General features: G+C 40.1%; 1 protein-coding gene across 1 annotated transcript in view; it reads right to left on the bottom strand.

Moving 5' to 3' along the window:
• Positions 1–22930, bottom strand: part of LOC122799287 (rab5 GDP/GTP exchange factor-like) — a 627463-nt gene that overhangs the window by 334068 nt on the left and 270465 nt on the right. Inside the window, exon 3 of the mRNA XM_044068245.1 lies at positions 22259–22392. Within this exon, the coding sequence (XP_043924180.1) occupies positions 22259–22392 (134 nt within the window). The remainder of the gene's footprint in view (positions 1–22258; positions 22393–22930) is intronic.

The following is a 22930-nucleotide window of genomic DNA, read 5'->3' as shown; positions in this document are numbered from 1 at the left end:
GGAGGCTGCCAATGCCAGTTTATCCATCATAAGGGAGGAAGACAGAAAGGCACAATGCCATACAGTTATCCAACAGATGGCGGATGTCATAGTGGGAAATGCCAAGCAGTATAAGCTGAAGCCAGATCAAGCATGCACGAAAGTGTCAACTTTCAGGGGCAGTAGTGATGCTGCAGGGGTTGGGGCCCACTGGAAATACACTTGTGGCTGCCTAGACAATGTCCCTTTCTCCAAGGTGCTCTTGCCTGTCCAACTCACTGATATAATGAATACAAAAGGAGTTTTCTCACCTCTTAGGTGCCACTGGGAAAAGAATGGCCTAGGAGGATGAAGGGACATGATTACCAGGTATGAAAGAAGAAAAGGGATACTAAAAAGAAAATGTAGCTTGAAGTCTGAAGACAAGTGTTAGTAGTTTAACAGCTGAATAAGGTGGAGGCAATGGCAGAATCTTCTCTCAGTGTGAAAATGACAAGAAATGTCACATATATTTCTTGGTGAGTATGTAGTAGCAAGCACTTTTTGACTGTATATATATATATATATATATATATATATATATATATATATATATATTTTATATATTTTATATATATATATATATATATATATATATGTGTATATATATATATATATATATATATATATATATATGCACTTTTGGTTAAATCTATTTCTATGAACACATTCTCTATCTAGAACAAAATAATTCTAACTACATAAAAATAGGCAAAGAAAGCTGATCAATCAGACTTCTGCTTATCTGACCTTCAAATGTGTTCAGTGTATGCTGTAAAACTAGTGCAGGCCACCTAGACTTCACATTCAGTCACAGATTCCCCCTCTCTCAAACCCTTCAAAATCTCACTGGCTGTCATTCCTTCTCCCAGCACTACCTGATCTGCAATGGAAGAAGGCTCTAAAGTCAGCTTCTTCATTATCTTAATTTAAAAGGAAGAAAATTTAGTCTTGAAATAAAAACATTTATCACAGAAATTGGAATTGTGACAGCTCCAGTAGAAAGCTAGTGAAACATGGGGTGTGAGGCTTTTTTATGCATTACTTTCAACAAATGTCCATAACCCTGCCAAAACTTAGCATTCTGACCTCAGATTTTCAGTGTTATCATTTATGATAACTAACAAAAGAACTAGGTAAGTAAATAAAAATACCTCCACTGAAACACAACAATAAGAAAGTCACAAAATTAAAAATACTGCTCTAAGACCTAAAATAACTTTAATGGATATTATATAAAAAAATGCTTATTTCTATTCAAAAACATGCACATTCATTGGACAGCCCAGTCAGTATGACCATTTTTTTTAAACACCTTTACTGGATTATCACTTGTGACACAGGTGCACTTACATTTATATAAAAGTAATCAAACTGTATTAACAAGTTAAAATTAACAAATATTATGCTTCATATATACTGCTATACGTCATATAACCTAAGCAAGATTACATAAATTGATTCCTGCCACCCCCTTTTTTTAAACAAGAAACATCTTTATTAAACCATCATACATTTATATAAATGAAGACAAACCACACTGACACAATCTAGCTGCAAGCATTTTACATCACAATCCATAGTGAAACACTCCCATTTGCAAACATTATACATCACTTGTAATCTACTCAATAATTTTTCAGTCCAAATTACATAGCTCATTTAAGTCCTGCCTTCTTTTAAACCTCATTCCTCCCCTGTATACATTGTTCCCACAAATCCCATTTTTTTCCTCTGTAGTTTGCTCCTACCTTTTTTCTAAAGATCTCAGTTCCAGTTGTTTTATTTGTTACTACATTCACTACTTCTAATATAGTTGGTTTAGATTTTGATTTCCATTTTCTAGTAATTGCTTTTTGGCAGTCATCATAATTACTGACAGCAAGGCCTTACCATGTCTAAACAGTTCAGACTCTATCATAGTTCAGAAAAAGCATCTCCCTCGTCACACCAATCTGCCCACCCAGTATCGCTCTCAGTGCATCCTGCAGGGAATCCTTAAAAGTCTGCCAACTCACTGCACTCCCAGAAAATATGTTCCCAATTACCTCTTTCTTCTCTGTCACACCACCAACATTTGATACCTGAAGAAAAAGTCTACTTGGGGTATAAAAATATCTGTGTAAACATTTCCAAACAAAAATCCTAAATATTCTAGATTTTATTGCATATTTGGGAGGCATACATATATCCTCCCATTGTTTCTTTGTGAATTGCTTATTCAATCTCTCTTCCCAATCCTTTCTAACCTCCTCAGTTACCATGCAATATTTTATATGTTTTACTAATTATTTCTTTTTTAATGGCAGCTTCTGTTCTAGATTTTACTAAAAACTCTACCAGTGCTGGTCTTTCATTTAGGACCCCCCTATTTCTTTCTCTTTGCCTATACTCCAATATCAATCCTTGATAGGGAAGGCAATCTCTAATCTGCACTCCAAATAAATTATTGGCATCTTCTCATTCTATCGTCTTTCCCTCTCTAGTTATTTGTTCCCAATACCTTGGTTCCTTCTCCAGTTTTCTTCAGCAAATTCCAGCCCCCTCATGCCTGTTGTCTATATCCTTAATTGCAGACATCCCTATCGGCAGAATCTCCTTTCCTGCATTGGCTTACTTCTTAGAATACTATCAGATTCTTTATGAATATAATATTCTGTATGATTACTGTTATTCTCCTTAAAGGCCTGCATCCAAAATCCCAGTCTCTCCTTGCTTCTTGGGCTTCCCACTTCAACATCATCCCTTTCCACTTTGACTTGTAGTTTTCTGCTTGTACTATGTATAAGAGCCTTAACTGTGTAACTCTGAAATACCCCTTTAAATTGGGTAATCCCAATCCACCCTGTTCCACTGGAAGAATAAGCTTATACCACTTGACTCTTGCTGACTTTCCCTTCCAGACAAAGTCCTTCAGCTCCTTATTAATTACTATCCACAACCTCCTCTGGTTTATAAAAATACACCTGACCTGTGTATAAGACTAAAGAGACTAAAAATATTTGACTGCTTTTATCTTACTATCCATAGCCATATGACAAAGCTTCAATTTTCTCAGTTTTTGTACCATATTTTGTTTAGTCTCTTCCTACATATCCTTAACTGCCACACCAGAATAAATTTTACCCCATACTCCGAAATACTTCATTTTTACCGTGTCCTCATAAATAAGGAAAAATATTGCTGAATCAGCTTGTGTGCAGGTACATAATTTACCGTTATTGCCTTTGTTTTACCTTCATTAATTTTGTATACCGAAAAGGTTTGAAACAGTCTCAAAATGTTCCACAACACTGTAATGTCTCTTTCTGTTTTTGTCAGGTATAAAATAATAGGTTTACTATTGAATCTGCTAAGTGACTGCTGTCGCCCGGCATGTGCTCAAAAGGCAGTTTTCAAATCGGCAGAATGCTGACACAAAAAACTAGAGCGAATGGATAGTGTAGTTCCATTATCTGAGTTTGGCATTGTGAACGGAGGTCATGGTTCAGTGAGGAACAGGGAATTCACCCTCACTGTAGTGCGATCTTGGAATTGGTATATATAATTTGCAGGGGGTGTGGGGGTGCAGGGGGCTTGTCCCCATGTAAAATAGTAAAATAGACATACCACTTACTGTGGAATGTCATGGCACGGTAAGCTGCATAGCATGGGTGACTGACATCACCTCCTGCTATGTCGAATTATGGGTGTCAATGTATTCAGTTTCGACCTGGCTGCATTTCCGCTATTCCAGATTCAAGATTTCAGGTCAACCATTTGATTGGTCGATGTATGCAGTTTCAAGGTTTCAACAGTAAACCAAAATAATATCATCTACAAATAGAGCTTTTCTTGACTACGATATCAAATATATTCTTGAATTTCTAAGTCCCTTATTTTCTTTGCCAGTGGTTCTAAATATAATGCAAATAACAAATGGGAAAGAGGACACCCCTGCCTGGTTCCTCTGCTTAAGCAGAAATTATCGGAAAGGATGCCACCCACTTTAATTTTCACCTCCAATCCCTCATATATCCTCCTAATCAACCTTATAATTTTTTCAGGAAATGCAAATGCTTCCATTGCCCTGCTCATAAAGTCCCAGCTTACTCTGTCAAATGCTTTCTCTGCATCAACACCCACCAACATCAACACCCACCAACAGCAAATGTATTTTCTTACATTCTGCTTCCCCCTGGATAATCAATATTCTGTTAATGTTGTCAAATGTTTGCCTCTCCTCCACAAAACCAAATTGAGCCATATCTATGAATTCTGACATTACTTTTGTCATTCTTTTAGCCATTACAGATAAACACTTTATAATCATGGTTTAATATTGAAATGGGCCTATATGAAGCTGAGTGCAATGGATCTTTACCCTCTTTAGGGGGTCTATTTTATATGTTTGAACGCTTAATTGTTGGAATCACTAAACATCGACAGTTACTGATTGAATAATTAAATGTTCGAACATATAAAAAATTTAATATTTAAAAAAAAAAAGAAAATGTAAAGGGTGTAAGCAGGGGGGGCAAGCCCGCCTGCGCCCTCCACCCCCCTCTACTTAAATATACCAACTCCGAGATCGCACTTCAGTGTGCTACAGTGCAGAAATAGAAAATTTCCCATTTCCTACACTGTAGCTCGATCTTGGATTTGGTATATTTAAGTAGCGGGGGGTGTGGGGGGTGCAGGGTGGCTTGGCCCCCTGCTTACACCCTTTATTTTTTTTTTTGTTCACTTTATTTTTTTTAAATTTTTTAAAATATTCAAACATTTAAATGTTTGATCACTAAAGGTCGATCTTTAGCGATTCGAACATTTAAGCGTTCGAATATTTAACATAGACCCTCTTTAGGTATTATAGCTATCACTGCTTTCTTCCAGGATGCTGGTACTTCTCCTCTTAAAATACTGTTAAACAAAAACCTTCCAGATCTTTATCATTTGTTTCCCTCCTAGCTTCCAACTTTCCACAAGCATACCATCTATTTCTGGGGAATTTCCTGTAGATTGGTTATACACCACAATTTTTATCTCATCTCCTCCTATCTTAAATGTTAGTAATTGAGCCTCATCTACCTCTAACCTTTGTATATTTAATTCTTCCATAAACATTTCCATTTGTATCTTTTCTTGATTTCCACATTTCTCTGTGTTACACACACTTTCATAGAATTTCCTAAATATTTCTAATACCTCTACAGGATCTCGTTACCTTCCTTGTTATAGGCTCCCTAAGCTTGGCAACAGACCTTTCTATTTTATGTTGCCTGAGTCATTGTGCTAAATGTTTTTGTGCTCTAGTGTTACTATCAAAAACCAGTTGCTCAACAGCAATCTTTCTCAACTCATGTATATTATAGAGGTAGTCTCTTATTTTCTGTTTAGCATTCTGCAGTTTATCCTCTTCTTGTTCTGTGAGATTCCTCCTATTCTGCAATCATTCCCTCTAAATAATTGTTACTTCTTAACCACAGCTCCCTTTCTTTTATTTCTACCCTATTTTTAAACTCCACCTTACTTCTATCCCACTCCCTAGCTGTATTTTGAGAAGAAATTTATATCTACTCTAATAGCTCCTGAATAATTGCCATTACCCATTCCTTAAATTCCTCTCCAACAGATAGGTGGAAAAGCAGTGTCTCATTTTTATTCCATTACCCTGTGTTTTTATTTTAGTTATTATTGGTGCATGATCTGAAATAGTTATTGGGTGTATATCAAGACCTTCAATTAAATGCACAAGTTCTTGTGAAATGTAAAGTCTTTCTAGCCTAGCCCAGTTGTTATATCTTGGGGAATAATATGTAAATTCACTCTGAATTCCTATTACTGAATTCTTATCGTCCCTGCCAAATATTTTCATACATTTCTTCAAAAATATACCCTTTTTCATTATACTTTTTTTCTGGGCCCCCAAGACACATCTTCACTGCTGCAAATCACATTCCAGTCCCCACCTATAAGTAATGTTCCTTGCTGAAAACTGATTACTTCTCCCAGAATTTCCATTATAGCTGTTTTAGGTGGAATATAATACATGCCAGTGTTATCCTCCTCCCTTGCCAGTAGCCCCTTAGCACTGCAAATCTGCCATTATTTTTTATCCTCTTTTACCATTATTGGAGCTCCTCTTGCAATTAATACAAGTATTCACTTTTCCTTTGTCCCAGGTATTCTGCTGAATAACCATCCTGAAAACCTTTATCAAATTCACATGTTCAGTTCTTTACAAGTGTGTTTCCTGTAACACAGCTATTTGCACTTTACATTTTTAATATAGTTCACTACTCTTTTCTTTTATGTATTTATCTGTGAAACCACTGACACTTAAGACATTACAGAAAGCATCATTGCATTAAAACATTATTATTCCCAACTTTTATGTAGAACACCTTTTTTGTTAAATGTCTATTTCCAGCTTTTGTGTTACATGCATACACCGTTTGGCAGGTTGAACTTTTATACAGTTGTTTCTTGTCATATCCATTTGAGCCCGTCACATCTTACAAAACTTTTTTTGTTTTATTGAAAGCCCTCAAAAAAAAACACAGCCAATGACCCCCTAAAACCTATTAACTTACTACGAACAGACAACACTATCTACATCTTCAAATATTGAAGTGTTACCCTCCTAATAGGAACAAAAGTCCCAAACTGATGGCCACACTCAGACTTGATTTAACCTAAAAGAAAGGTTCTGCATGTTAAAACTCATGCTGCAGCCTGTGCCTCTACTAAGTGCTAATCGGTTTTCTTTTAGCTTTACAGTTCTCCTAGCTGGGAAAACACCTGATTGCTTTCAGAGATTATGTCCTAGCAATTTTCTTTTTTTCTTTTTTCTCAGCCAGTCACTTTCCAGTTTCCACTAGATTGTAGCCAGTTTCTTTTTATCAGATTGTCTCCATGGAGACACGAGAACCAGCCAGCCAGTTTATATTTATCAGATTGTTTCCAGGGAAACATGAAGGCTGCAGAACTGCTAGTGAACCAACACGTACTTGCTAGAAAAAGCCTCATAATATTCAATATTATTTTTCATTTACTTGGTCTTCCTTAAAACTTGTTACCAAATCAATCTAAGGTCCTCAATACAGTCATTCCCCTATCTATGCAAGAATGCAAAAAAGCACATTCAAGCTCCTCTTATCATGCTTTTTTAACCAGACTTTCTTTTACATTGCAGTGCCTACATTTCTTGAAAGTGAAGAAGAAGAAAGAGAAAAAAAGGGCGAAAGAAAAATAAACAGCAGCAACATTACACTTAAAAATAACTGGGAAAACTTTACTTTATAGCATGTAAAGAAAACCACATACCACAAAAATACTATTTAAGAAAAAATATTTTCTTACAGTTAACTTTCTCCCTCTCCTTACCACCCCCAAAGCACTTTTCCGAGCATTAATGACATGATGTAGGGCATATGCTTTAGAGTCCCCCACAAGTCTAACAAATTCTGAAAAGGTCCAATATTTCCAGATTTTCTTCCATCGTATTTCACAAATATAAATTACTGCATTGTAAACCCACATTAATTTACTGGTTTTAGTCCTGTTCGTCTCTACCTCCCAAATCCTGTCATTTCCAACGTATTCTTGATTCTTCTAATCAACTCTTGTGCTCTCTTCCTTTTATCCAATGTTTCAATGGAAAATGTTGGTGAAGGTTTCAGAGGCACGGTTGCTCTGTGGTCTTTATCATCAAATTTCCTCCTGTTTCACAGCTTATTTTTTGTTGGACAAACTTTTGTATTTCCTCCTTAGCATATACTTCATCAAAAATGATTTTGTCCCCCTAGGGAAGAACACCATGAAGGCAGCTGGTACAGCAGTTTGAATCTCACATCTGCATCTCAACATTCCCTGAATAGTGGAATAAATTTGCTCCTCTTCTGCCTGGTGTACGAGTAACTATTCTCCAAACACTCTGCTGTCTCCCACTTTTTGTTTTTCTGTCACAGTTTTGTCAGAATCAACTCCTTCTGCAGGTAGGATTGTATCTTTAGGCTGCTTTCTCATAGTCAGGTTTGGAACATACATATTATCTGCCCTTGCAACTAACAACTCATGCTGTGGAATACAAGTCTAGTTGCTTATTTGTGCTTTCATAAAATTAATGCAGTCCCTTTCTTCCAGCTTCTCTGGTAAAGCTGAAAATCTCAAGTTTTCCCTTCATACTCTGTCCTTCAATTCTATTATTTTTTGAATTATCTCTTTCTGAGCAGTCTCGTATTCACAGACAGCCTTTTCTTCATTTTGAACTCTGAGTTTTGCAGCTTTATCACCTCATCTGAATATCTGTTTAAAGCTGGTTCCAAATTTTTTCCATCCTTTTGTTGTTTCATTTATTTTAACCAGGTCTATGTGTAGTTGTTATCTTATATCGTCTTGTATGTTTCTGGAATTAATGTCTGGAGATTGCACTGCTTTTTGCTGAACAGCTGCAGAACTTTTCCTAGTCAGCGTTACTTCCTCACTTTTTGTAGCCAATTTTTTTCACGTCCTATTTCTTTTTTCTGACATCGAGGCAGTACACTTATAGCCAATTACTGAGATTTATCCATAAATACAAGTCTACTGGCCTTCTCTGCTGAGTTTCTGTTTTCAAACTGGGAGAGCTAGAATTAAGCTGTTAGTCAATGTGCAGCTATCTTGGAAGTCCCAGTCAGTGTGACCATTGTAAATTGCTTGCATATTAACAGGAAATAGTCCGGTTCCATGACCAGTAATTTCTATTAATATATTCTCCATTATGGCATCTGTGCCATTATTTTTCAAAAACACAGCTAAATACAATAAAAAAAGAATCATGGATGTTCTGCAAAACTGGGGACAGTATGGTTACCAGCAGTATGATCAATTATACTGCTGGTTACCATTCCTCTTAAATGTCAACAGTTTTGCAGAACATCCTTTGAATATCCCTCATCTTCCTCATATTCAGTGGAGATTTCTGTTGCACACACAATGTATGTTCCCTAAAGAAAAAAGCTCATCAAGTTCCTTTTGTCACACTAAGCAGAGAATTCAGACAGAAAAAAAAACTTTCATAACGTAGTAAACTGCTCTGTGGAACACAACAATAAAAAACAAAAAAAAAAAAAAAACTCATGCATTTCCTAGCCAGGAAGCCAGGAGTGTCCTTATGAAAAGCTGTACTGCATACCTCAACTTTTAAATGTAAAACAAAATTGTCACTTATCATTTAGTGACTTCATCAAGGATCTGCCATTAACCCAGATGTTGTATGAAGAATACACACACACACACACACACACACACACACACACACACACACACACACACACACACCAAAAACTTGACATTATGTGAAAATCTACAATGAGGGTTGGGAAGGCAGACAACAACATATTATGCAGCCATTTGCGCATGCAAACACAGCATGTGCAGGACATATTTGGATTGTTCCAGACTACCAGAGATGGTGGAAGAACTCTAAAGACTTTTTCTTTCTTAAATAATATCATTGTATAATAGTAATAATCCACGCCTGTCTGTGAGTTGCACAGGATTTACTCGAGGTTGGCTTTGTTTAATCTCTCGAGCTGCACTCTCGTGATCAAACCGCACCAACTGCGGGTAAATCTTACGTTACCCACATCCAGTCATGGATTATTGCTAAAATCTATATGTGTTTCACAAAGTGCTGCTTTGTACTTTATAAAGCACAAAGCAGTGTTGTGTGAAATGTGAATTTTACATTAAAATTGTATTATTTCTGATAGCAGTTTGTTTTTAAATTTTTTAACCGCTTGAATTATGACATGAGTTTGTGCAACTCTGACCCAAAATGTAATTAATGGAAATAATCGTTAAATGACATTTACAAATGGAGTTTCACGATGGCACACATCATTTTGAAAGAAGTGTCCCTCAAAATGGCAACTTCAAAAATTTCATATAAAAGTACACAGTTGGAAAGCTATAAAGACTGCACAACAACAAATTAGTTTAAATAGCAAGGGGAACTATTTCACAACAATATATACTACAAAACATATAATTATCATACATACACTCCTAAATATAAATTCAAACAGAAGCAAATAACAGATGCCCATTAGTATAAGTACAATAAAGCACTTATGGATGTGCATGTTAAAAGATATTGTACTGAATGCCCATGAACTTCGGGATCATGCCTCACAAAACGTTTGTGCCGTAACATCTATGCAGTATATGGAGTGTTAAGATTACGTTCCAACATGGGGAAAAAGATATTGTTCGCACATTCTCTAGCTGAGATGTAACCATAATATGTACTCCTTAAGCACTATTCTATTACTGTTAGAAAAAATACAGTGGACAGTGCCATCTCTGCCTGCTGTCAATGTCTCTCAACTGTCCCTGAGTTATTTGATCCATCTCTCAATTTTTTTTTGACTTTCTGGTAAATCACTGAGGCTTACATTCAGTCAAAGTCAGAGTTTTATGCATCTTACTGTTCAGAAAATGCATACTGATGAAAAACCTGATTTTCTGTTAACTTAAGTGAATGAGTGATATTTAAAATCGCTGCTGATATGGATCCTTTGTCCCCTCATTATGTTGGGTTTCTCCAGAAGTTGGGAAGTGTACAGTTATTTGACAGAGCTAATTGCTTTACCAGCTTTCAGCACTTTGTACTCCTACACTTTTTTTCTGTAACTGGTAGTATATGGTGCAGATAAACTGGGTCACCAATCATAACCTTTTAATTATGTGTTTTCAACTGGATTCATCTCTGGAGTTTCACTTTTGAGATAAATGTCTTGGCATCCGTGTTCTGAACAAATAATAAGCTAGTTATGATTCGATACTCAATCACAACCGTCTCTATCATGTACACCTCCTCATGCTCGAGTGCAAAGATAACACAAACATACACAATCAGATGCTATGGATATGTCCATCAACAGATCACAACAAAGGCATCAGCATAATAGAAACAGATGAGACTAAATCATTTTTAAAAAATTTCACAGCACGTAAAAAATTAAAAGTAAAGGAAAAAGATACCAGATTCATATCAAATTAAACTCCAACAAAGGAGACTACAACGTCATTAATTCTACCCTACATACATGAAAAAGCTTCTATCCTGCCTTGCTGTTGCAATTATCTTTAAAAAAATCTTTTTCCTACAAGTGCTATCAAAAGCTTAAAATACTGCATCAATGGGTCCTGACAATATTCCTGGATGCATCTTAAATAGCATGAAGCACGATTTAGCCACACCCCTAACAACACTATACAATCTCAGCCTCCATACAGCTTTTGTACCAAACAAATGGAGAACATCTACAGTCATTCCCCCTGCATAAGGGAGGACCTTTCACAGACCTAGGCAATTATAGACTCGTACGTCTGACCAGACTTGTATGCAAAGCCCTGGAAAGACTTATCACGGAACGAATCAGTCAGGAAATAGGGAGCCTCCAACCATTGTACCTGTCTCAGTTTGAATTCATCAAATGCAGGTCATACTTAATCAACCTGGTGGATTTTTTTGAAAGGGTCACCAGACTAATACAAGAATGTAAAATGGCACATGTTGTATACCTCACAGGTTCATAGGATGATACTACGCTATTGGTCCAGAGGCCCCTATAAGCCTTGCCAAGAATTTCACCCATGTTCCCACAAAGTCAGCACCTGTTTTCCCTGTCCAGTAGGGACACAGGTGAGATCCCAGGGGTATATTTTGTGTTTCCCATCCAGTCGTTCAGGTTCCTCTTAAAGAGGGCTAGTGAGGTACTCTGCTTGACATGGAGAGGAAGTCTGTTCCACAGATGGGGGGAGTCACTGGGACACAAATTTGATAGAACTTGTTGGCAGGATAATGTCACAGACCAGGTTGAGACCTTGCATGCGGGTTGCGAGTGGAGTTTGACTTACGGATATGCAGCAACTCCATCAAGGCTGAGTCTGAGATGGCCTTGTATGCCAGACACAGGTCACCCCAGAGCAGTCTGTATGAGACTGAGTAGAGGGACGGGGCTTTTAGCCTACATGTATAGGATAGGTGTTTGAGACCCTGGATTTTCCTGGTCAGGAACCTCTGTGATCTCTCCAATTGCTGCATGTGCTTGGAAAGGTACATGCCGAAGGGGGGATTGTACTCGATAATAGGTCTGATAATGGAGGAGTACAGGAATGTTATGACCTCCTTGTTCCTGGATGAAATACCCTCACTTATGAGGTGGGCCATGTAGAAAGCCTTCCATACAATGAAGGCAACATGGTGGTCAAAAGTCAGGTTGCTATCAACCTGTGTACCCAGCTCCCTCACGACTGATTGAGTGCTTAGTATGTTATTAATGTAATAATTAGTGGGGACACCATTTTCCCCTAAGGGGATAAGGATGCATTTCTTGGCAGTCATTTTGAGGCCATGCTTCTGGCACCAGTCATTAGCTTGGTTAAGGCCCTCTTGGAGGATGTTCACATCACTAGGGGAATTTACGACACCGCCCAGCTTGCAGTCATCTGCAAACCTGGTCAGCCACAGACCACTGGTTTTGGCTTGCACCTCCGAAAAGTATATCCCAAACAATAGAGGCCCCAAGACCAATCTTTAGGGTATGACGCTGGTTACGGGTCTACTACTAGAGGTGGCTTCCCCTATTTTCACTGAGTGGGTTCTATCAGTGAGCCAGTTAGCTACCTATCTGGTACCATATGGGTTGATGCCTAGCTGGGAGAGTTAATAGATTATGCCCGAGTAGGGAATAATGTCGAAGGCTTTGGCTAGGTTAAGGTAGGCAGTGTGCACTGTCCTGCCATCATCCATGGCTTTGGTGATTGCTTCAAAGAAGGAAACCAAGTTTAACAAGCATGATCTCCCTTTGACAAAACCAAACTGTGTGGGATCAAGCGTTTGGAGGTTGCCAATGTCCTTGTTTATATAAGGTCCATGATAATGTGTTCCATGGGCTAGTTAGGCTGATGGGCCTACAATTGTCTGGGGTCAGTGGATGCACCACCTTTGTGCAGAGGTATGACGGTGGTGGTCCTCCATTCTGCTGGGATGAAGCTGGTGCACAGGCTTTGGTTGAATAGGGTGCCTAGTGGTGCTGAGATCTCTTGCCTGAGTTCATGTAGGACACAGCCAGGGATGTTGTCGGGTCCCATGGAGGCTGTATTTTTTGCCATTGAGAGGGTATTAATATAAACCTGCTCCCTGGTGATGAGGGGAGGGGAGCAGGTGCTGGGGATGTCCTGGTTTACTGATGGGGCAGGGGGGGTGAAGTTTTCACTGAACTTGTCTGCCAGCAGGTTGGCTATATCTATGGCACTTGTGTATGTGGTATTCTAGACCACCAATTCAGAGCAGATTTTGGAGTTACCACTGAGATTGCAGACATATGCAAAGAAGGCCTTGTGATTGTCCTTAGTGGATGCGGCCAATTTGGACTCAAAGTCAGCCTTAGAGGATTTCATCAGTGACCTTATTTGCTTGTTCAGACAAAGGACAGATTGCTTCCACCTTGGCATCTGTTACTTCTTGGTCCTGAACAGAATCAACCTGGCCAAAGCTTTTGACAATTCTCCCCTTAGGCATAGTGGAAAAGCTAAATAAAGTGGGAACAACCCCTGTATTACACCCACTGAATAGCCAACTGTCTCACAGAAAGGATGCAGGAAATCAAAATGAGAGAAGTTACTTCCACAAAGACACCAGTCATGAGTGGAGACCCCAAGGGGTCTGTGCTAGGATCTCTCCTGTTTGTCATCTACTTTTCTGCAGTAAAGGCCAGTACCAAAGGGCTACAAGTGTGAACGGTCATTGAATTCCCAAATGACTTGGCTATCCTGCAGGAAGATTTGTCCCAAATAAATAACTGGTGCCAAAATTATGGGCTGAAACTAAATGCCAAAAATGTATTAATGTATCCCTTGGGAAGTCATCTATCCCAGGAAACTACCACATTGACAATATGCCCCAAGTGTCGGCCCAGTTGTTCGGGATTTGGAAACTTATGTGGACAGTGACTAACCTTTGACCAACATGTGCCCATTGCTGTAAGAAAGTCCTTCTATTACTGCAGAGCTTATAAACAAAGTAATTGTGTCTAGATCTAGGGATCTCATTGCACATCTTTACTCAGCCCTCATTAGGCCAGTCATTGTCTACAATGCCCCCTTTGGCATGCATCTGTTCAGACACATGCAACAAATGGAGCACCTACATAAATACCTTACTAAAAGGATCCAAGGCATAAGCAACATGTCTAACATGGACTGACTGAAAGCCCTGTCACCATACTTTGTACAGACAGAGATGACCCATATCTGGCATAAAAGACATCCTCTGATCCAGTACTGATGGATTTACTGTATCAGCAAGTCAAATGACATCATAAACACTCAGTCTAGGGATCTAAAGCTCTTCTGCAACATCAACAGAATGACTTGGAGGGACAGGTATATCTCGCAGAAAATAACATTGTTCTGGACCAGACTCTCCATCCACATAAAGCAAAGTTCATTCCTGCCCATATTCAAGCGTAACATGGATCTATGGATGGGAAAAATACAGCTGTGTACACTTACCATAAATGTAGATGTTCAAGTGTATTCACTGTTGCAGTCATCACATTTGGGTTATCTGCCTGCAGGTAGCCCTCAACCGGACTGAATACCAGAGTCTTGGGATTTCTGCATCAGGTGTTGTCACTTCTTCCATGACATCATATCGTCAGGGGTATAAAACATGCAGCCAATGCCATTACATCAGTTTTTCTTGCCCCAGATGTCAGGTGCCCCCAAAATAGGAAGCAAATACATGGTATGGAACACCCCCAGCAAAAAGCAAATACACATGATATAAGATGCGCCAAACAAAAAAGATAGGTAGTAAAGAGAAGTCAGGGGGCTGATGGGAGGATAACCAGGACTGCAACAGTGAATACACTCTAACATCTACATTTATGGCAAGTGTACACAACTGTACTATGTTCTTCGTGTTTCACTGTTGCAGTCATCACATTTGGGTTAATTCCCAAAGCAAAGGAAGGATGGAGGTAGTTAAGAAGCATTAGGGCTGGCAATCAAGCCCTATAAGACTGCTGTGACAAATCCAGCTCTGGATTTAGAAAAGATAGGTAAGTGGTAATGCTTGGTGAAAGTGTGTACAGAGCTCCAGGTTGCTGCTTCCAGGGTGTCCCTGGTAGGGACTCCCCTGAGGAATACTGTAGAGGTTGATGTAGCCATAGTGGAATGTGTTCTGATCCCCTGTGGGGTAGGTTTCCCATGGTGTTTGTAGCAGAAATGGATGCAGTGTGCTATCCATTTAGAAATGGTTTGCTTTGAAATGGCCTTGCCCCATGCCCCTGCAGCAAAGCTGACTGCAGCTGGTCAGATTTTCTGAAAGGCTTAGTCCTGTCCAAATAGAACCTGAGCTGCCTGTGCATATCCAGGGAGTGCAGGATCCTTTCCCCTTTATTCTGAAGATTACGGAAAAAAGTTGACAAATGAATGGATTGGTTTAAAGCCACACTAGGTAAAAGCCACACTAGATACCACCTTGGGCATGAATGATGGGTTAGTCCTGAGGGAAACCCTGCCCGCATGGAAGATAATTGAAGGGTTCCACGGCCATAAGGGCCTGCAATTCACACACTCTTCTTGCTGAAGTGATGACTAGAAGTAAAGCTGTTTTCCAAGAGAGGAAGTTTAACTCTGCTGAGGCAGCAGGTTCAAAGGGCGGAAGCGTGAGCTTTTCCAATACAAAGTTAAGGTCCCAGGCAGGAGTGGGAGCTCTCCTGGGAGGTCTTAAATTTTTGGCTCCTCTCAGGGACTATTTGACCAGAGAATGAGAGAAAAAGGGGTGGCTCAGTATTATAATGAGCTGAGATGGCAGAGGCATGAATCTTAATGGAAGAGAAGGATAGGCCTTTGTGGAGCATTTCTGTTAAGTAATCCAATATATGAGGTAAGCTGGGCACAGTTGTGTCCATTCCCTGAGACTGGCTCCAAGAGCAGTATCTTTTCCACTTTTCTGAATAGGATTTTATAGTACTAGGCCTCCCTTGCCTCAAGAATGACATCCAGCAACTGCTTACTGAGAGTTGCTGGTGAAGAATTCAGGGGATGAGCCAGACTGCTAGGTTCAGGGTCTGTAGCTGAGGGTGCAAAATCTGGCCCTCCTGCTGGGACAGCAGGGAAGGGGTCTGAGGCAGGTGCCATGGTGGCACTACTGTCAGACTGTGCAAAAGAGGATACCAGTGCTGGACTGGCCAGTCTGGTGCAATCAGGATTGCGCCTGGCTTGTTCTGTTTGATTTTTAGTAGAACCTTTGAGAGGAGGTGCGGGGGGGGGGGGGTGCATAGATTGAGAGGCTTTCCCAGGTAAAGGACAGGACATCCACTTTCCAAGCTTGGCTGTGGGGAGTTCTGGTGCAATATTTGTTCAACTGACAGTTTGAGGGGAAGCAGAGAGGTCCACCTTTGTTGCCCCCCATCTGCTCCTCAAAAGCTTGAATATTATTCCAGTTTCCACTTGTGTGGGTTCATGAGAATTCTGCTTAAGTCGTCTGCCAGTGAATTTAGTTTGCCTGGCAGGAATTGAGCTTGCAGGTGCACTTGGTTGCTCAAGGCTGTGTTCCACAGAGCCATGGCTAATCTGCAGAGTGGGTAGGAATGGGTTCCCCCACTGCTTGTTTATGTACCACATAACTGTGGTGTTATCTGTCTTTACCAATAGTTGTCCTGAAGAATAAGGCCTTTGAAGGCTGTCAGAGCATTCTGTACATCTAACATTTCTTTTTGATTAATATGCAGGTGCATTTGCCTTGAATGCACTGTCCTGCCATGTCAGCCCCCCCATGCACAGTCTGATGAGTCTGTTGTTAGGGTTTGGGCGGCAAGGGGTTGAGTAAAAGGGAGTCCCTTGTTGTGGTAGCAGGCTTCTACCCACCAAAGGAACTCTGTCCTTAGGCAAGGAATGATGGGAATCATTGTTTTCAGGTCCTGAGAATGTTGACACCAGAGACTTTAAGTACCATTGAAGTTTCCTCATTTTGCATATGGAATTAGTAGAATGCAAGAGGCCATGAACCGTAGGACTTGAAGTATTTTTCTTGCAGACAGCTGGGTTTTGGTGGCCAGTAGATTGAAGTAGTTTGTCAAATAAATTTGTTTTTCTGGTGTGAGGAATGCCATCTGGGAAGTTGTGTTCAAGCTTGCTCCCAGGAATGCAATCTGTTGGCTGGGTACCAGATGTGAGTTTTTTTCGTTGATGGTGTACCCCAGGGAAGTTAGAAGTCTCTTTACAAATGTCAGGTGTTGTAGAAGCAATTCCTGACTGTCCGCATGAATCAGGCAATCGTCCAAGTATGGGTAAATTTGAATCATTCTCTGCCTGCAATATGCAATGGCTGGAGTTAGGCATTTTGTGAACACCCTGGGTGCAGTAGATAAGCCAAAGGGAAGTGCAGAGAACTGATAATGCATAGAGCCTGCTCTGAAATGTAGGTATTTCCTGCAAGATTCCCTTATGGGGATGTGCAGATAAGCTTCTTTTAAGTCTAGGGTTGCTAACCAGCATTCCTTGGATAGCATAGGAAGCAGCTGTTGGAGAGTAAGCATTTTGAATTCTGGAACCACCAGAAAGGTGTTAAGAATAGACAGATCCAGGATAGGACGCCAAGAGTTTTCTTTTCTGGGTACCGGAAACAGTCTGGGATAAAAGCCTTGTCCCCTTTGTTCTGCTGGGACAGGTTGAATAGCCTTGATACTGAGAAGAGAAAGTACTTGATTTTGGGCCTCTGCCCACTGGTTTGGGGGGAAGGCTGGCCAACCGCTTGGGGCTGGGAATGAGTGGAAGTGGAATCTGTATCCCTGGGAAACAATGTTTAAGACCCATCTGTCCTCGTTAAAGACTCCCAGTTTTTGGCATGCAGGGCAAGTTTCCCTCCTAAAGGTGCAAGTACTTGGGGAAGGCTTGGAAGAGTTAAGGATAAGTCATTGTGATATTTTACCATAGGATGGCAGCTTACTACTCCCTGTTTTGGATTTGTGTGCACTCCATTGCTTAGATCTGTGCATACCCTGAGACTGTAGTCTTGGTGGTCTGCTGCCCCTGGGTTTGGACTGAGAAGGTCTGGGAGGGACTGGAAAAGACCAGTTTTTTGAAGGCCAATGCCTGCTGAATCTAGGTGGCTGAACTTGTAAGAAATCTTTAACAGTTTGCATATATTTAGCTTTTTCCTCCATCCTTTTGAGGACTTCTTCAACTTTATTGCCAAATAGACGCTCTTGGTTTAATGGTGGATCTAGTAATTTTGTTTTGACATGGTCTGGCAAGTTTTATTCCTTAAGACAAGCATGCCTTTTAAGAACAGACCCAGTGACAGCAGCCCTGTAAGATGCTTCTATGGCATCAAAACCACATTGCAAAGCATGTTTACCAACTTGGTTAGCAGAATGCATTAACTCTTGTACATCTTTATGTTCTGCACAATCTGGAATCAACATAATTTTCTGTTTAATTAGTTCCAGAATATGTTGCTGATACTTCAACATATGAAACTGGCAATTTAAAGCCCTGATGGCAAGAGTAGCAGAGGTGTATACCTTCTTATCCAATCTGTCTAAAGCCCTAGAATCCCTGTCCGAAGGGGTAGGATTTTTGAACTTTGTAGCCTTAAAGCCTTTAGGCCCCTGGGAAATGGTCTCTGGATCCACAGCAGGATTCTTAAAGAGGAATTTGTGTGAGTCAGGTACTCTGTAGTACCTGTCAGGTTTCCTGGGAGCTGGAGGCAAAGTATTAGGGGTAAGGCTTGATTCCAAGAAGACATCATCTATAATTTCCAGAACTGGAGGGATAGCTAGAGGCCTGTGCTGAGGCAAGTTTAAAAATTTCCCGAGTGTCTTTTTGGACTGAGAGTAGTCCTGGCTCTCCCAGCAGAAACACTCTCCAAGGGTATGCAGGGTTTCACCAAAAGAAAAATCTTCTGGTGAGGAAGCAGATGGAATGGAATCCTCTGCAACAGAATCCTCATAGGTAGATAAGGGTATGTCCTGGTAATCAGACGGGTCAGAGTTATCAGACTCCTGATCAGAAGAATCAGAAGGAAAATCAGTTCTTGGTCTTTTTGAGGGGGAAGGCTGACTTCCCCTAATTAAGGTAATAAGGTCTTCAGCCATTCTAAGCATTTGTTTTTGTGGCATCTGGGCCTGAGAATATGCTTTGGTCATCGGTTTCCTAGGCGTAGTGCGAACTTTAGGCCTAAGAAATTCTGTATTTTTGGTTTGAAACGAAGCTGTCGGTTTAATATGAAAATCGGAAGGCCTGAATACACCCTCAGAAGCTGGTGCCTGCACAGCAGATCCGGACCAATCCAAGGTAGAGACATCTGCAGGTTCCATAGTCAAAGAAGCATCTCGCGGCATACCGGACTCCAAATGGGTCTCAATAGAGGCCTGCGACCCTGCAGAAGCGGGCATCAGGGGCTGCGAAAGCGCCTCACTGAGTACCAGCGGACTGGCGACTACCTTAATGGTAGCATCGTCGGCAGTTTTGGACCTATGCAGCCTGTCTCTCTCTTTATCCTTACTTTTTTTGGAAGATCGGTAGTCAGATGGCTTATAAAAGCCATTTCGGAATACGGAGCTCGAGAGTGAAAGAATTTAGTGACAAAAATAGCCTGACGATGAATAGTTCGGGCGTTAAACAAGGCACAAAACCAACAGCGAGGAACGTCGTGGTCTGGGCCTAAATAGGTTACGCAGTAAGAATGAAAATCTCTGTGAGGTATTTGCTTTCCACAGGCAAGACCATTATTAATTTTTTCTGACATCTGTTAGCGCAAGAAAAAAGGATCCCCAATGGGGTACTTATTTTTTAGAAGACTTAAGGTCTGAAAGTCGAAAAACGAAAATTTCAGGAAGCAGCCGACCGGCACTTGTGAACTGCTTCTGCTTTGGGCACCGCACGGCAAGAAAGACTGGGGTAATGGCGTCGGCTGCATGTTTTATACCCTGATGACCTGACGTCATGGATGAAGCGACAGCATCTGATGCAGAAATCCCAAGACTCTGGTATTCAGGCCGGCTGAGGGCTACCTGCAGGCCGATAAAACAAATGTGATGACTGTAACAGTAAAACACGAAGAACATGAGATACTCTACCCTGGACCTGTCCCCTGTACAACTAATGAACAGAGCAGCTCAACATTTTATACCATGCATGGGTCCTCTCAAATTATCTATGGTATGATCCCAGTTATTATCAATAGGAGTAAATTATAATTATTGACCAGAGGATGGGTCAAAGCAAGGGCAGCTAGTCCAGTACTTACTACATGCCTGGAAGTATGGGATGTTTTACATGCATGCTCACAACATTAAAATTAACAGAAAAATTAACTAAAACTCAAACCCATTTGTGGTAAAATGGATAAATTATTCCCAAGGGTTGCACTACAACTGAGCAATACCTGAAGCCTACTCTGTTAGATTAATGATTTAAGTAATTAGCCTAAGATGCCTATCTTCTGCTCACATCTTGCTGCTTAAACAACTAGCAAGGTGAGTGACATGGAGAATACTGTGGCTGTGATTCATAATAGGGTGCCCTACTGGAATTCTGAGACCCCAAAATGTCAGTTTTGAAACTAAGGAAAAACTGAGCATGGTTTGTCACAAATAACAGTACACTGCACAAGTCACTTTTATCCATTAAAGGAATTATTATTTTTTTTTTTTTTACACAGTGGGCGGTGCATTTCCTCACACTATCATTACTTAACCATACTAACTCCAAGGTCGATGTGCTTCAGAGAACAGGGAATTCTGTTACACACAGAACTGTGGACTTAGTATGCACATTTGTTTTTCAATAACCAAATTTAAATTTCTGCAATTCTGAGGATGACGGAGTTGAGCTTATAATGCTAACCCCCATAATAGATATATGAAGTGTCCAGTAATTATTAACTGCCTCTGTAGAAGAATCTCCAGCACCATGCTTAAAGGAATAAGGAATTCAGAAAGCTGATCAGGCAATGCAGTCATACTATTGGACTGATAGCTCACCTACCTTATCACAAGGTGCTGAGCATAGTGGCAACAATAGAGCTTGTACACTTCTTGTGCTGTTCATCACAGTAAATGACTCTGCCTCTGGCCTCCATGAGGCACCTCTCACTATAATGGATTCCAACATCCTCCTCCTCCTCAGAGGAAAAAAAAAACTGTTCTGGACTCCAGGTACTTTGTGAATCATATGCTGGTACTCGAGTCTTTTACATAACTAGAATAAAAATCCTTTGCACAACTTGAACAGCAGCCTTTTACAGAACTCTGACTACAGCTGAAACAGACTAATGTAATGCCTCCATGTCTGTGGCTGGCTTTCCATAGTCACCTCTCCTGTTATTTTATTATTAAGTATTAGACATTATCACTCCTTTCTCGATAATCATATCTCAGTGAGTTAAGAATGCTGATGAGAATGTTTTTTCCATGTCATATAGTTGTTCATCTCTCTCTGGAGGTTTACATCTCTCTCTCTCTCCTCATTTCCTCCACATCATATACCTGCCTTGGTCCTAGATTCAATCACTAGATTTACTAGATTATGTTATAATACTTACAATGCTGTTACAGAATGCATTTACAAACCATTTGCCAAAGACAACATATGGTACTGGGTGACTTGCTGTTCCATTCTACATCACCTTAAGGCCAAGAAGGAAGGCACCACAATGGACACAAATGAACTAAGGCTGCCTTCCCACAACCAATATCCTTGTGTGTTGTTGGCTGACTACCAAAGGGCAGCATCCTTGGAACTACTCAAAGAAGAGTATTCACTGAGGAATACTAATACTTCCAATCCTAGATGGCATACATGCCCAGTTACAAGCCAAAACAGCCAAAATCATATTTGTATCTCTTCTGCTGTTCCAAAGGGCGTCTTCAGCCCATGGTTCCAAGGAAATATAGGACTACATAACTAAGTATGCACTGAGAAAGGGGTACGGATACAAAATCCTAGTTCCAGAAGCCAGTTACAGCTTGGAAAGAAAAAATATAGATGATGTTTTATGATTTTGTGTGCGCATTTCCTGTTGAGTCCGGTTGTTCTCAGATAACAAGGTCGGCAAAATGTTTCTGAATGATCTCAGTTACCAAAAACAATGTACCACAATATATATGGATTTGGTGGGACTCCAGGATCTCATTTCATGTTAAGACATAGAAAGAAAATGTGACAGGTAGCATAAACATGTAATATTTCTTACCTGGCTTAGACTGTTGTTTGGAGCTTCCAAAAAGTTTCCTCACAGTGTTTGCTCTTCGTGCTTTCTCACTACTTTTCTTCTCCTCAAATTTGGAAAAAATGTAAGATGTAGGAGATGTGCCATCATTCCTGCCCCTTCCAAAATACGAGAGAAAAGGGGAACACACTAAGCACCAGCATATCAAAGTTTGTATTAAAACACATATTCGTGCATATGTCAAGTCATCATCATCACAAAGCATTTTTCTTCTCTATAATTAATTTCCCATAACCAGAGTGCCATGTGTAAAGAAACAAAAAATGGGACTATATGGGTTAAAATGGCAAGATTTGACTTTGCAAAAACTATCAGACTTAAAACTGAAACCCTATGCAAGTTCTGAAGCTAGAATAAAGGTGGGGGGGGGGGTCTGAAAAAAGTGACTAGACAGAGGTGCCTAATGCTACCCCCACTCTTTGCACTGTACCTGGGTCCCTTGGCTTGGAAAATAAGAATTTCAAGAATTCACTGATACAATTGGTATGGGCAACCAAAAGAAAATGGTCCTGTCTGCAGATGACATACTGCTGTACTTAAGATCTGAACAGGACACTCCTATACTTTCAAATATGTTGAAATAATTTCAAACATTCTTGGGATATAAAATAAATTCAAGTAAGACAAAAGCTCTAA

The sequence above is a fragment of the Protopterus annectens genome, chromosome 4.part0 (genome assembly GCF_019279795.1).
Source record: "Protopterus annectens isolate FY-2018-M chromosome 4.part0, PAN1.0, whole genome shotgun sequence".
Classification (NCBI taxonomy): domain Eukaryota; kingdom Metazoa; phylum Chordata; order Ceratodontiformes; family Protopteridae; genus Protopterus; species Protopterus annectens.
This window is presented reverse-complemented; position numbering and strand designations above follow the sequence as displayed.